General features: G+C 41.1%; 1 protein-coding gene across 1 annotated transcript; it reads right to left on the reverse strand.

The window, feature by feature from the left end:
- Positions 1–7,857: 7,857 nt before the first annotated feature.
- On the reverse strand, positions 7,858–15,338 carry LOC129773702 (uncharacterized). The gene is made up of 2 exons (XM_055777345.1): positions 15,056–15,338; positions 7,858–8,207 (listed from the first exon to the last, which is right to left on the reverse strand). Exons 1-2 carry the CDS (start codon positions 15,336–15,338, stop codon positions 7,858–7,860), a joined length of 633 nt encoding a protein of 210 aa, XP_055633320.1.
- Between the last annotated feature and the right edge of the window lie 296 nt (positions 15,339–15,634).

The following is a 15,634-nucleotide window of genomic DNA, read 5'->3' on the forward strand; positions in this document are numbered from 1 at the left end:
CCAATTCGATTGGTATGTAAATCGTTTAAATCCGTTCGTAGCAAAAAAAGTTATTAACGTTAACTTTATTTCAGATAAACGTGACCTGTTTTCTTATTTGGCCCCCCTCATGTAAGACGTAGTCCTATGTCAAAAATCTAAAATTGAAGACGATATACATACATCCGAGACACATTACTTATATGATATGTATAACTGGCATATGCACATGAAATTGGAGGCCATATACATGTATATGGAGTATATGATGTAATATAAACGATAATTATACGATTTAATTTTTTCTAGGATGTATGTATATCGCCTCCACGTTTGCATGTATGGGCTGGCTGGGCGCATCATATACATGCAATTTATATTAATCATACTTGTATATTTGAGAATATAATCCTCAAAATAAAATCATTACACTAAACCTTCGTTTCAAACAACTTATACAGTAACCAAATCACGCAATAAACATCAAGAATTGCGGGGAATCTCTCATCAATATTTGTTCAAATTTAAAAATGTGCTTAACTCCAGTTTTGTTGACAACTTTTATGCATTCAATTAAATCGTACGATAAATCATATATCAACATGAACAATCCCACCTTTCATCCTTCATTAAACACCTCGTAGTAGAAATCTGTCAGTATGCATACACTCTCCTACGAAACATAGTGGAAAAAAATATATTCGTCGATGTAAACAAGGAGACACTTTTCGACGAGTGATTTGTATGAAGTTCCACTGCCGTGCTCTAAAGCGGACCTTACGCGGTTAACTTTATTGACAATATGATGACATTTGAGAGCATAATGACAGCTGAACATGGCCGACGACGTAGAAATCCGGATTTTCTGATTTTCGAGCATCAATATCGTGACATTTCATATGGATGCATGATGTTGATGTTTTACCTCACGGACTGACTGAGTTGCCAGATATGCAAGCGCACATTTAATTTTTTTTAGTCTTTTTTGCAATTGCAATTAAAATTTATAAACTACTGAAATTGTAGGAATCATAAATGGAAGCTTTTGGTTTGGAAAACCGATACTTTGAATAGCAAAATACGGTACTTTTCACGATACAAATCAAAACTTCAAAGTAAACTGACAATGTGATGGTGAGAGAGTGGATGAAACTTAACAACGTTTTAGGAGTTTTTTAACGTTGAACTCGGTCATTCATTGCGCTAGTGAGCGGGTTGTGTGTTTCTTCACACTCCGCTATAAAATTTGGAGAATGAGAAGATCTGGGAAAATCACAGATGAAAAAACATCATGTGTTAATTCAAGCTACAGTATATTCCCGATTATCCGCGGAATAGTCGGGCAAACTCACCGCGATTAACGGAAATCGCGGATGACCCATTAAAGGACAAAAAAAAATGCAAACACGAAAAGAGATGTTTCAACATAAAAACTATGTTCTATCAATACAGAAATCAATCAACTATCCATCTATAAGGTCGTGTACACCAGTGGCTAAATAATGTAGAAGCCATGACCACAACAAAAGAGCATGGGCCTACCACTCACTAACAACTTCCGGAAAGGCCTATTGATTTACTATGGAACTCGCAGTCACGAATAATCCGCAGGGCGGATCACCTGCTCGCGGATAATCGGGGTTCTACTGTCATAGTCTCATTTATGGAATAAAAACATTTGCTTGCAGATAAAATAACTTGCATATATTTTCGCAAACTAAAATAATCTGGCATCTCTGAAACTGAAAGGAACAGTCTGTATTTGTGAAACGAGTATTATGATGTATTTTTGAGAAGAAAAACCTAATTCTAAAGTGTAAATTATGAATGAAAATTAACTTTTACGAATCAAATTAGTATTCTATGTGAATGCAAATCACTTTTTTTCTGCAAGTGGTGAGAAAATCCTATATAAAAATTATGTCTGAAATTGACGTTATATTATAATAATACATTTTAGTAGGAATATCTGAAAATTCAGGGGAAATAGGTTAAGTTAAGGTTAGGACTACGCGCTTCAACTAATTAAATAATACCAAGTAGATATTTTCATTCAAATTTTACCAATTGAAAATTGCCTTTTAGCTTTCTAATCTGATAGAGAATAGTTTGGATCCCAAACTCAAATGTCGCCACTAGCCATCGCGGATATTTTCGTTGTCTCGGGTTGAGGGCGATATTGACCGTGTGAGGTGGAAAAATATTGATTGAGGTTAGATCAGATGTTGAAAGCCTAGCTGTCACGATATTGAAGACACTTATTGTCAATCCGGTTGATCGTGTAAGGTGCCCATAAGGGTGATTATACGCCATGCTTCGGTAAGTACCGACTGTAGAAAGTATTGAACTCAACCATGACACTACCAATTCTTAACTTCTTTCTAAAAAAGTTAGAAGAACTTCGTTCTCAGTTTCCCTTATAAACTGCGGAAAAACGCTTATGAATTAGTAAAATACAATTCTAATCAATAAATGTATTCATTTCACATTTAATTGAAGTATCTCAATTACCCGTGTATTATTATTATGTAATCCGCTGTAACGAGTTGATTTGAATGGCTCTTGTTGGGCTGTATCTTCGACTGGTAGCCGTGGAAAGCATCCTCCCGAAGATCATATCATAAATTATCCCCCGTCGAAAGCTTTTTCCGCTTGAAATGGTATCGATTTGCGACCAAGCATCCAGCGGTGGAAGCGGTAGCGGTACATCATGCTTGATTTCCCAATACCACTGTCCGCATCGTGATAATGGAAGGAACGCGCGACGCGATGGAAATCTTCGGGGGAAATATTCAGCCGTCAGTTTCGAAAGAAATTTTGTTCCGCTTACCTCCGCCCCTACCACTGCTTCGGGAAATCTTTTTTTCATCTTCTGTCACGCTACATGGCTCGGGGTAGAGGAAAGAAAAGATTTCACAGACAATCATGCGGTCGATAGAACAATGATGGTTGGGAAGGCGAAAAAATAAAGCTGCTGTACGTGGACGGAATATTGCCAAACGGTGCCGAGGATTTTGTGGTCGGAGATGATGGTACTGATGCGGTTCGATCTGCTGCTCGGGCTGCCAATGTTGCCTAGGATCTCGAATCTCGGCCTCGAGCAGCAACCGGGAAAAATCATTGGTATGAATGACCACACGCCCCACAGGTGGAATGGAAACGGAGAGGTACACCGGGGAAACCGGGGTGGGTGTCCGTAGGAAACGAAAAAGTGATGCTGATAGATTCGCTCTGTTGGATGCTAATTGAATAAATTGCAAACGGAAATAGTGCGGAAAAAGCTTTTATTATTAATTGAAACCTTTGTCATTCACGCCAACAGCGGGTAGTCAATTGGAGTGATTTGAAATGCATTAGGATCAAGTATAACCTGATGAATTATTGATTCCATGAATAGGAAGCTTATCGATATAATTCGAATTGTTGTGACTGTTCTGAAGACGCGACCGCTAGGATAGACTAGAAATCAATCAAAATGCTGACAAGTATGCATGCTGCTACTATTGTAATCATTAGTCATTAGGCCACAGCTCTATATGAAACAATTCGGTAATTATATGGAAAATATATTCTCAACTATTCTGTTACTATCAATGTCCGAATATTGTTCCAAATAATCCGATTTGCTGGATGATATAATATACTGTATTCACGATTTCTGATCCTGAGCATCAACATTATTCTCACTTACATGCCGCCTCCGACAGCATTATCGGATACACACAAGTGAAATTGATAACATGTTTATTTTCACCCACCCGACTTATTCCACGTGCATTAGTGCCAGCGAGGACACGCTTGACCAGCTCTCGATCCCATTTCATCCATTCGTCTCTACGGGCAGGACTTTACCTTTCCTGTTCGTGACAGCTCGTTTCTTGGCCGCATCATTGAGGATTAGACGCACAACCTATTACAAAAGCTTTATTTCCCATCATGCCCCGTAATGCTACAGCTATCTCTAGAGATCCTCCAGCTGCTGGTCCCCTTCTCCTCCCCCCTCCGCGGCGATTTGGTTCACTTTCCACGATTATTTCAACACACGGTATACTGTTGCTTTCACCCCCCCAAATATCCATTCTCCCCCTCCGCGATATCTTACGCCAGTGAAAAGGGATAAAGAAATGTTCACGTTCCAGCGATTTGTTATCAATGCTCTTAGTCTTTGATCAAAGCAAAGCTTAAATCCTGCTTCAATGAAGAGAATGATAGTAACAATACCGTCGGCAAAAATCCGAGCAAAGGATTGCTTCGCAGAGGATGGAATCGGAGAAATAATCATACGTGTGTGTGTGTGTGCTGCGACGAGGGGAAAACGTCAAGAAGCAAAATATTAAACAGCGAGCGAGAGTCCTTTTGTTCGTGATTTGTAGCAGGGAAAAGTTTGAAGGAGCATCATTTCAATTAATGCCCCAGATTTATGGATAAGGAATCGTTTGTTTTCTTTGATCTTGGGATTCTTTTAGTCAGAGCCTACGTTATGCTGCTCTTACATTCCAATCGAAAGAAAAGATGTTAAGACAATGACGTCAGTTTTGATGAACTTTTATCAATGGTTAAGAAGAAAGGGGTTTAAGGGGGGTTAGGGGCCGGTTAAGGGGGTCAATCCATTGATGAATAATACGGAACCGTTCAAATCTATGAAAAGCTGTAACTTGGTAACTTTGCCGATTGTCAGTCGTATTGATATTATTCTATTCAACGGCTTTAGGTTAACTTTGCGACTTCGCAAGAGTCTCCAACGAAGTAGAAGGCGGGTGTATCCGCGGATTTTAGAAAAAAGGGAAAGAATGGAAATTCCGCCACGGCCAAATTGGTCGAATTGCACTACGAACTGCTGCCCCATCCACCGTATTCCGGATCGGTCTTGCTTGATAACTCTCGTCTGGTCTCCACTCACTGCCACCGGATATTGGCTCACCGGAATCACGTGTTCGTCGACGCAAGTGAAGCGGCATATGCAGCGGTGGTGTACTTCCGAACTGCTAATCGTTTTGGAACAGCGAAATGCGCTCTAGTGTCAGCCAAAACGAAGGTGGCTCCTCTTCGATATGTCTCCATCCCTCAGTTGGAGCTGATGGCTGCGGTATTGGGAACCCGGTTGCTGGTATTTGTGCGTTCTAATCATTCCATCCGAATCAACCGAGTCATCTACTGGTCGGACTCCGAAGTGACTCTGGCTTGGATCCGGTCAGAACATCGAAGATATCGTCCTTTCGTAGCCTGTCGCGTTGGAGAAATTCTTTCATCGTCAAACGTAAACGATTGGAGATACGTTCCGAGCAAACTAAACGTCTCAGATGAGGCTACCAAGTGGGGTAGTGGTCTGTGCCTCAGCGCGTCAGGCCGCTGGTTCAATGGCCCAACATTTCTGCAACTGCCAGAGGAGGAGTGGCCTATGCCGAAGAGATCGCTCGCAACCACTGATGAAGAATTACGAGCATGACATCTGCATCAAGAAGTACTCATCCTGCGTACTCCGATAGTATACGAACGCTTCCCCAACTGGAACCGATTGCTGCACGCAACGGCATATGTAGTCAGGTTTGGAACCTTACGCAATCAGGAAGGTACAAAACGTAGCATATCTTTGACTCACGAGGAATTGAAGGCAGCCGAGATATTGCTTTGGAAGCTGATTCAGTCTGAGGTTTATCCAGATGAATTGACTATTCTTACTAAAAATAAGACAGTACCGATCGGTGAACGACTGTTCTTAGAGAAGTCAAGCCCTCTTCGAATGCTTACACCGATACTTGATGATGAGGGAGTTCTCCGAGTCGACAGTCGCATTTCCGCGGCACAAAGGGTAGCCGAAGATGTGAAGTTCCCAGAGATACTACCGAGAAAACACCACGTCACAAACCTTATCGTCGATAATTTCCATAGAAAGCTTCTCCATGGAAACTCCGAAACGGTGGTCAACGAAATCCGCCAGATTCTACATTGCACAGCTGCGCATAGTAGTTCGAGGCATCGAGAAGCGGTGTCAATGGTGCAAGGTGATGAAAGCTAAGCCTTCAACCCCAAGGATGGGTCCTCTTCCGGAAGCATGCTTGTCGCCTGGAGTTCGCCCATTTACTTATATCAGCATCGATTACTTTGGGCCAATCCTGGTGAAAGTAAGCAGATCCGCAGCAAAACGGTGGGTGTGTCTGATTACGTGTCTCACAATTCGTGCAGTACACGTTGAGGTTGCGTATGATTTATCGACGAAGAGCTGTATCGCCTGTATACGTCGCTTCATCTGTCGCAGAGGGTCACCGAAAGAAATATACTCCGACAATGGTCGGAGCTTCACCGGAGCGGATCGAATTCTGCAAAACCAAATCGAGCGGATCGAGCAGGATGCAGCTACGACGTTTACCAACACCGAGACAAAATGGTTCTTCATTCCGCCCTCCTGTCCCCACTTGGGGGGGGGGGGGGATCGTGGGAGCGTATGGTGCGTTCCATCAAGAACGCCAGAAAAAGCATTCCACAAGATGACAAACTCGACGACGAAGGACTACCAACTGTAGTGGTAGAAGCTGAAGGGATTGTCAACTCGCGTCCGCTCATGTACCTACCACTGGATTCAGCAGAGCGAGAAGCACTCACTCCAAATCACTTCATCTTGGGAAGCTCATCTGGAATAGTGCAGCCAATAACAAAGTTAGAAGACTCTTCTAATGAGCTTAATGCATCCTGGAACCTGGTCCAGAAACGTATCAACCACTTCTGGAAGCGATGGTTTCGGGAATATCTACCCACACTCACTAAATGGGTTGAAGAGACGAAACCTGTCCAACTCGGAGATTTGGTCATTGTGATCGACGACAGTAGACGAAATGGGTGGATACGTGGACGAATTGTAGAAGTGACTCCGGGCAGCGTTGGACGAATCCGGCAGGCGTTGGTTCAAACATCCAGTGGACTGTTTCGGAGACCTGTCTCAAAGCTGGCAGTGCTGAATGTAGATAGACTTGGTGAGATTGATGGGTCAATTCATTCTCACGGAGAGGGGAATGTTCGCAAGATCACAGCACCGGCAACCCGGCCCACAGCGCCTCCACTGTAACCGACTTATCGAAGATTGTATTTGTATTTGTATTTGAATTCATAATTCATCTGACATCAAGGTCTTAATGATTAAAACTAACAAACTATAGCCGATGTTGGCGGTTTCGTAGACGAGTCCGAAAAGCTTCTGTTGATATGCTGAAGTCAAACAAATCGTAATTTTCTTGCAATCTGCGACTTATCGAGTCGATGGGATTGTTGGATCCATATAGTGTTCTTCACGGTGGTTGATATAGCAATTGTCTGGATCGCAGCACTCGTTCGGGAGCGTAGATGTTCAGTTGATGTAGCAGTGCATGACTGTCAACTTCAGAGCGCAGAATATTGGCACCAAGAACAGCTTGATTGCGATTGCGTTGATCTTCCAAGATTTCAATACCGAGTAGGGCACAGCGATGTTCATATGGTGGGAGCCGCAGTAGATCGGACCACGGTAAGCTTCGCAAGGCACACCTCATGAATTTGCGCTGCACTGCTTCGATTCTTGAAATCCACACCGCATCATATGGTGACCAGACAGCAGAGGAAAATTCAAGAATGGATCTTACTAATGAGCAATACAAAGATCGAATATATAGTGGGTCATCAAATTCATCAAAAAATTGAAGATGAATCCTAGCTGCCGATTCGCTCGATCCACTATTAGTGAGTAGCGCATTTTGAAGGTGAGCTGATGATCTAGTATCACACCTAAGTCTTTAATATTATCAACTCTATTCAACTCAGTGCCATTGATAGTGTAGTCATACACGATATAATTTTTCGTTCTTCGGAAGGATATGATGCAACATTTGGACACACTTACAGCAAGATGGTTTAGTACACACCAATTAAAAACGCTTTTAGTTGCTGTTGCAGTTGGCGACAGTCGTCAATGTTTTCTACAGTCAAGTAGATTTTCAAATCGTCCGCATAGAAAATCAAATGGCAGTTATCGAGAACATGAGACACATCATTAAAGAACAACACGAACAACAACGGTCCTAAATTGCTTCCCTGGGGCACACCACATCGGGGAATGAACGGTGCAGATATGGCTGATCCTATTTTCACGAACAATTGACGACCAGTTATCGAAGATTGGTTCGCTCCATCAAAGGTAGGTTCGCTATCGTTGATGAAGCGAACCAATGCAACAACAATAGAGCAATACATCAATTGATCATCTGCCCACGGGAAAAATATATTGTTTTTGATAGAGATATTATGCAAATTTGAAATTGTGCCTTAATTTACCTTAAATCTATACTTGTAAGTAGCTTATGTGACTATGTGAATTAAATTAAGTAACTACTTATATCCTATTCTTAAACTACAGTTTAAATTAAATTATATCTAGCTAAAACAGTGAATTAAACTACGAATAAGGAATTTGAACTTCGGGTAGGTTAGAAAACCATTAAAATAATTTCTGCAATTAGATAACCTAAATTAAAATAATTGAATTTCTACAGAACAGGATTCTAATTAAATCTAGAGGCTAAAGCATACAGGATTGATTGTGTACCTTTTGAACGGTTGTTTTAATCGATTAATCGACGGATAAAAAAGCTGTCTAATTGCACTCTAAAATGTAAGTGAATCAAGTGAATTTATCGCAACCAATATTTATATTTCAAATAATTTTAGCTTTAAGCAATTACAATAAAGTTGCTATAAAGAGTAGTGCTCGTTTGTTGATCGCAACAATCAAGATTTGGCCCCGGGCGACTTTTTTTTGTTTCCAAACTTGAAAAAGTCACTCACCGGGCACAAATTTGAGACGAATGAGGCCTACTTTGCACACCTCGAGAAAACGTATTTTTCAGATGGATTAAATAAGTTAGAGCATCGCTGAGTCAAGTGTGTCGAGCTAAAAGGAGGTTATGTTGAGAAATAAATCGCCACTTTTCCAAAAATGTTGTTGCCCTCGTATATGCAGTATCAGTTCGTCCCATCACCCAGGAACTAGTTGCACTAGAATTTACCATCTCCCCTTCAAGACGGTATGACTTTCCTTACTTTTTTTGTCCATCAGACCATATTTCATTTGACGTAAGAACATCGGGGTTACTATGGTGTCTAACCACCATAGAAACATTTATTGTACCCTAAAACCTCCAAATGCCTAATTTGGTTTCATTTGCTTGTTTAATTCTCGAGTAATGCAGAAATTTGTGTTTCATTTGTATGGCAGCCCGCCCTAAGAGAGGGGGGAGGAGAATCTAACCACCTAGAATCATTTATTGCACCCTAAAACCTCCACCTTCATCCCATACTGAGCGAGAATGTTCGATCACTCTGTATGGAATGTCATAATTGGTCCTAGGTTCCATCCAATCATTGTTCATCTCTGAGGCTGGTCCAATGGGTAAAAGATTCAAGATGCTCAAGTGACCAGTTATGTGCCCGTCTAGTAGTTTGTTCCATCTTTCAAGCTTTAGGGCGCTTTTTCTAGCCTATAGTTGAACATATTGGTTCAAAGGTACCAGGTGAAGGATCCAATGCCTTTGAAGGAGTGCTTCGCACTGCTCCAGAAATTGCAACGCATGTTGCAATGTTTGTCTAGCTTTTTTGTAGCTACAGTCTCCTTAGTCTTTGGTCACCATACAAGTGAGGCATAGGTTATCCTAGGCCGCACAATTGCAGTGTAAATCCACATAACCATTTTTGGTTTAAGGCCCCATGTTCTTCCTATCATAGAGCATGCCCATAGAGCTGAGTTGGCCTTGCTGATTATTGAATCTAAGTGCGCGTTCCAGATTAATTTAGCATCTAAGATTACACCTAGATATTTCACTGAAGCGCTACTTTTCATTTCCTCTCCCCCAAGATGTAGAGACTGCAGATGCAGTTTTTTTTTCTTTTTGGGGAACGGAATAATTGTTTTTTTTTAAGGATTTATGCTCAGACCTTCGGTGATACACCAAGATTGTGTGATAAATGTGAAACATTTATTGTACCCTAAAACCTCCAAATGCCTAATTTGGTTTCATTTGCTTGTTTAATTCTCGAGTAATGCAGAAATTTGTGTTTCATTTGTATGGCAGCCCGCCCTAAGAGAGGGGGGAGGAGAATCTAACCACCTAGAATCATTTATTGCACCCTAAAACCTCCAGATGCCTAATTTGGTGGCATTTGCATGATTAATTCTCAAGTAATGTAGAGATATGTGTTTCATTTTCGTTTCATTTCATTTCCCCGGCCCCAAAACCCCTACATTCCAATTTTCATCTCGATCGGTTCAGTAGTTTCCGGGTTCATAAGAATCAGACAGACAGAAATTCATTTTTATCGAACAAATTCAAATATTTACTCCTATTCTGCATTTCGATCGATTCGAAATATTTCGAACGACTTGATTAAATTCCATTCTGTATTCCGTTCGAGTTGTTTTTGCATTTCGTTCGATCTGATCCCCTGTTGGGTGTGAACCACTGCGTCCATTATTTTGAACTATTGTGGTATACCCCTTTTTATACTACACTTCAAGCTTATCTTCTACTTATTGATGAAGGAGTAGACTAAAAGCTAAAGCGTGATAGGTGCCAATCAGGAATAATCTGTTTGATAAAATTTATAATCCTGATCGGCGCCGCAGACCAAATTTCCTTGGGCTCCAGAATAGCTTTATCAAGGTGTTGAAGTCTGCGTCTAGTTAGAGCTCCGCAGTTACAGAGCAAATGTTCCGAGGTTTTCGCTTTCGGCATTACAAAAGCGACATATATCATCTTGTGCTAAACCTATGTTCTTAAGATGGTATTTACTCGGGCAGTGTCCTGTTACAAGACCAGTGAATGCGTTTAAGTCTTTCTTATTAAGGCTTAGCAGCTGTTGAGTAATTTTAATACTCGGCGTAATAAATTTTTTCGCCTGTTTAAGTTTTGCAGCCATCCAATTGGCTGTCACTTCCCGGTCTTCCCATTTTTCAGCTCGCTTTTCAACACACAGTCGGAGAGTCCACAGAATGGTTCTGGACCAGTGAATGGTGAGTTTGAGCCGTTCCTGGCAAGTTCATCTGCTCGCTCGTTGCTCTCTATACCGCAATGGCCAGGAATCCAGTACAATTGTACCGAACTTATCTGACTTATTCGCCGTAAAAGGGAAATGCATTCCCAGAAACTTTTTGAAGAGCACTTGAAGGCATTTAGAGCTTTAAGTGCCGCTTGACTGTCAGAGAATATGCAGATGTTAGCATGTCTATACTTTCGTTTGAGGCAGACATTTAGACATTCTATTATTGCAGCTATTTCTGTCTGAAAAACTGTTGGCCAGTTTCCCATAGCCACAGAGATTTTTGTTTTGGGACCATACACTCCAGCACCTGTTCTGATTCTTATTTTCGACCCATCAGTGTAGAACACGATTGAATCATTACGATCGTTGGGACCACCTTCATCCCATACTGAACGAGGATGTTCGATCACTCTGTATGGAATGTCATAATTGGTCCTAGGTTCCATCCAATCATTGTTCATCTCTGAGGCTGGTTCAATGGGTAAAAGATTCAAGATGCTCAAGTGACCAGTTATGTGCCCGTCTAGTAGTTTGTTCCATCTTTCAAGCTTTAGGGCGCTTTTTCTAGCCTCTAGTTGAACATATTGGTTCAAAGGTACCAGGTGAAGGATCCAATGCCTTTGAAGGAGTGCTTCGCACTGCTCCAGAAATTGCAACGCATGTTGCAATGTTTGTCTAGCTTTTTTGTAGCTACAGTCTCCTTAGTCTTTGGTCACCATACAAGTGAGGCATAGGTTATCCTAGGCCGCACAATTGCAGTGTAAATTCACATAACCATTTTTGGTTTAAGGCCCCATGTTCTTCCTATCATTTTAGAGCATGCCCATAGAGCTGAGTTGGCCTTGCTGATTATTGAATCTAAGTGCGCGTTCCAGATTAATTTAGCATCTAAGATTACACCTAGATATTTCACTGAAGCGCTGCTTTTTATTTCCTCTCCCCCAAGATGTAGAGACTGCAGATGCAGTTTTTTTTTGAGGGAACGGAATAATTGTTTTTTTTTAAGGATTTATGCTCAGACCTTCGGTGATACACCAAGATTGTGTAAAGTTTAAGGCCATCTGCATTCTGCTCGATAACACTTGTCAAACTTGCCTCGTACCATTATGACTAGATTATCGGCAAAGCTCACAACTTCGAATCCTTTTACCTCTAAACTTATCAGGAGGTCGGCAACTACAAGAGATCAAAGGAGGGGTGAAAAAACCCCTACTTGTGGGCAACCTTTCGTTGCAATCACATATGATGACGACCCGCCCAGCTCCGAGGTGATTCGTCTATGTGTGAGCATGCCCTGGATCCATTTGACTATGCAGTCATCGAAGTGTCTTTTTCTCATCGCTTGTGCCATTGATAGATAACAGGCATTATCAAAGGCACCTTCGATGTCAAGAAACGCGCATAGAGCGATTACTTTTGACAAGAGAGATTTTTAAATTTTTTTACAAGCGTGTGTAGCGCTGGTACTGTGGATTTGTCTGATTGGTAGGCAAACTGGTATTTAGATAATGAGCATTTGGACATGAATACAGACTTTATGTATTCATACAATACTTTTTCCATAGTTTTCAACAGTATTGATGATAAACTAATTGGTCTTTGGGCATTTTTGTCACGATTCCACGCTTTTGGAATGAAAACTACTTTAACAAGTCTCCATATCGAAGGAATGTGCTCTGGTATCAGACTTGCCTTAAAAATCTCGATTAGAGGTGGAATTAGTTTTGATTCTCCATTTTGAATCAGGGCTGAAAAAATTCCATCTGCACCTGCAGATTTGTATGGTAGAAGGGATCTCACCGCGTTAACTACTCTGGCTCTTGTGAAGACTAACCCAGCAACTATAGGAGAAGTGTGTAATACGCACCCCCTAAGCGAGAATGGATTTATCTTGATCGTGCTCTTAAAATTTAAGGTAACAATTACGTCAGTACGTAGATTAGTTAACCCTCAGTAATCTGTAATCGTTCTGTATTTTAGATACTGAATAACAAAAGTACAACGAATTTTATGTTGTAAGGCGCCCAAATTCTAAATTTCCAATCATACGGTGTTAAATGGCCCAGCAGAAGTATAATATGCCCATGAGTTGTTTCTCTCAGAGACTATAAAGCTCAGAGAAACAGCTTGTATGAATGAGAGATGCCATCAATCTATTCATTTTATGCCCACCAGCGAAGAGAAGAAACCGTTCCTCCGGTGAGCGTGTTCTCCCAGTATTCGTGCGTTAATTCTCCAGTCCGCGCTCTTGTTTTCCTGCATTCTCTGAGCACATAATATAGATGCCAGATGTGAAGACATGTTTTCGTTTTGAAGACATTTAATTTTGTGAAAACATACTGAGGTCATTTCAAAGTATTTGAAAATAATTTTATTGAACATGATTTAGAAATATCGTGATGGTTTGCTCATTTTTGTTCATTACGATTACATTTGAAGACATTTATTCGTGTCATGCAGAGATATTTGAAAAAAATCATCTGGCATCCCTCACATACAAGCTATTTCGCTCGTGAGAATGTTTACGACCGAAAGCGAGCAAATTGCCCCGATCGAAGGTATGCCATACTACCCGATGGTGAGCTGATGCGGAAAATATCAAATTGAGAAGGAAATGAATCCATTCTTACCATTTTCTTCATCTGAGATATTCACTGGGAACTCGACTCAATAAATATGACCCACAGTTATCGCCTCTGAATCGGTTTCAAGCAACGAAAACCTTATAGAAATGATGTAGAAAATTACATCGAAAATTGTTTCCAAAGAAAATAATTTTTCTTATTTTTTAAAGCATGTTATAAATGTAAAACTTGCATGGTAGGATTCTATCATTGACTTGCACGATTGCCTATATCCATTGCATTTCTATTCTATCTGGTTTACGAGAAAATCAGGCGGGTCAAATTGTCCGACAGGCGCGTTTTAGACACATCTCCTCTATGTTAGCGACATCCTTTGCACTTTCAGGTCTTGTGGGGTGCCATCGAGATCATTTTGTGTCGCCATTATAGCCAGGATTTGTTTTCGAGTGGACAGATGTAGATCCCGGAAATTGAGTCTGAGCAACGGTTGAAGAACTTTCAATGCTTTCGCAGTTATTGTCTTTATTGTCTTTATTATTATTTATTCATCATTTGACATCAAGGTCTTTATGAAACATACTACATAAATTAAAATGGACACGCGGAAAATAAATGTTGACGAAATGTACAAGTAGACACATAAAAATCAAACAAATTGTATGCTACATGAAGACGTCTACAAACAAAATTAATTGGATCGTGTGAGCCATATCGGGTATTCCTGCGTGTAGCTTGGATAATTTGCCTAGATCGCAGAACTCGTTCAGGTGCATATATGCGCATGCGACCCAGTAGCTCAGAACTGTCAATTTCAGCCCGTAGGATCTTTGCTCCGAATACAGCTTGATTGATAGCACGCCGAATTTGAAGGGGTTCAATATGCAACAGCGCGCATCGATCCTCATAAGGTGGGAGATTCATCGGGTCACGCCAAGGCAGGTTATTCAGTGCCCGCCTCACAAATCTCCTTTGCACGGACTCAATTCTCGCAATCCACACTGCTTCAAATGGACACCAAACGACAGATGCATATTCCAGAATTGGCCTGACTAGCGAACAGTAGAGAGCACGCAAACACAAGGGATCAACAAAACCTTCGGCGACTTTTAAGGTAAACCCTAATTGACGATTGGCTTTATCAATTATAGCTGTGTATTGCAGTTTGAAAGAGAGTCGATAATCCAATAACAATCCAAGATCCTTAACTTTCTCGATGCGTTCAAGTAGTTCTCCACGAATGGTGTAGTTGTATATGATAGGCCTTTTACATCTCCGGAAGGTTATAATCGAACATTTAGCGACACTCACTTCGAGAAAGTTTATAGTGCACCAATACACAAAACGATCCAAGAGCTCCTGCAGCTCTCTGAAGTCAGCTTCATTTTGAACAATTAGAAAAATTCTAAGATCGTCTGCATAAATCAGTAGCCCACCGTTTCGCAGAGGAGTTACCACATAATTGAAGTACAGTGTGAACAGCAATGGACCTAGATTACTGCCTTGTGGTACACCAGAACGTGGCGAGAAAAGCGCCGATTCACAGGATCCAGTTTTGACGCAAAGTTGCCTGTTGCGCAGATACGAATGAAGCCAGTTGCACATTCTCTCCGAAACTCCGAGTCGAAATAGTTTAGCCAGTAGGATTTCGTGATTTACGGTGTCGAAAGCAGCTTCGATATCCGTGTACACTGCATCCACCTGTAATCCGTCGTCCATCGCACCGATGCAAGTCGAAGTGAATTCGCAAAGATTACTCTCTACTGATCGCTTTGGATAAAATCCGTGCTGGAAAGCACTAATGTAGCTTCTGCATGAACTAAACAAGACAGCATTCACAATAGATTCTAGACATTTTGATCCCGCCGACAACGATGTTATGCCACGGTAGTTCGAGATGTCGGTTTTGTCGCCCTTATATATGTCGTGTTATATACCCAGGATTTTCATTTGGATCGTCTCAGTTCTCTGCTGTACTCAGTTAGAGCCGTTTTATATTGAGACCAGTCCGAAGT

Source organism: Toxorhynchites rutilus, chromosome 3 (genome assembly GCF_029784135.1).
Source record: "Toxorhynchites rutilus septentrionalis strain SRP chromosome 3, ASM2978413v1, whole genome shotgun sequence".
NCBI lineage: Eukaryota > Metazoa > Arthropoda > Insecta > Diptera > Culicidae > Toxorhynchites > Toxorhynchites rutilus.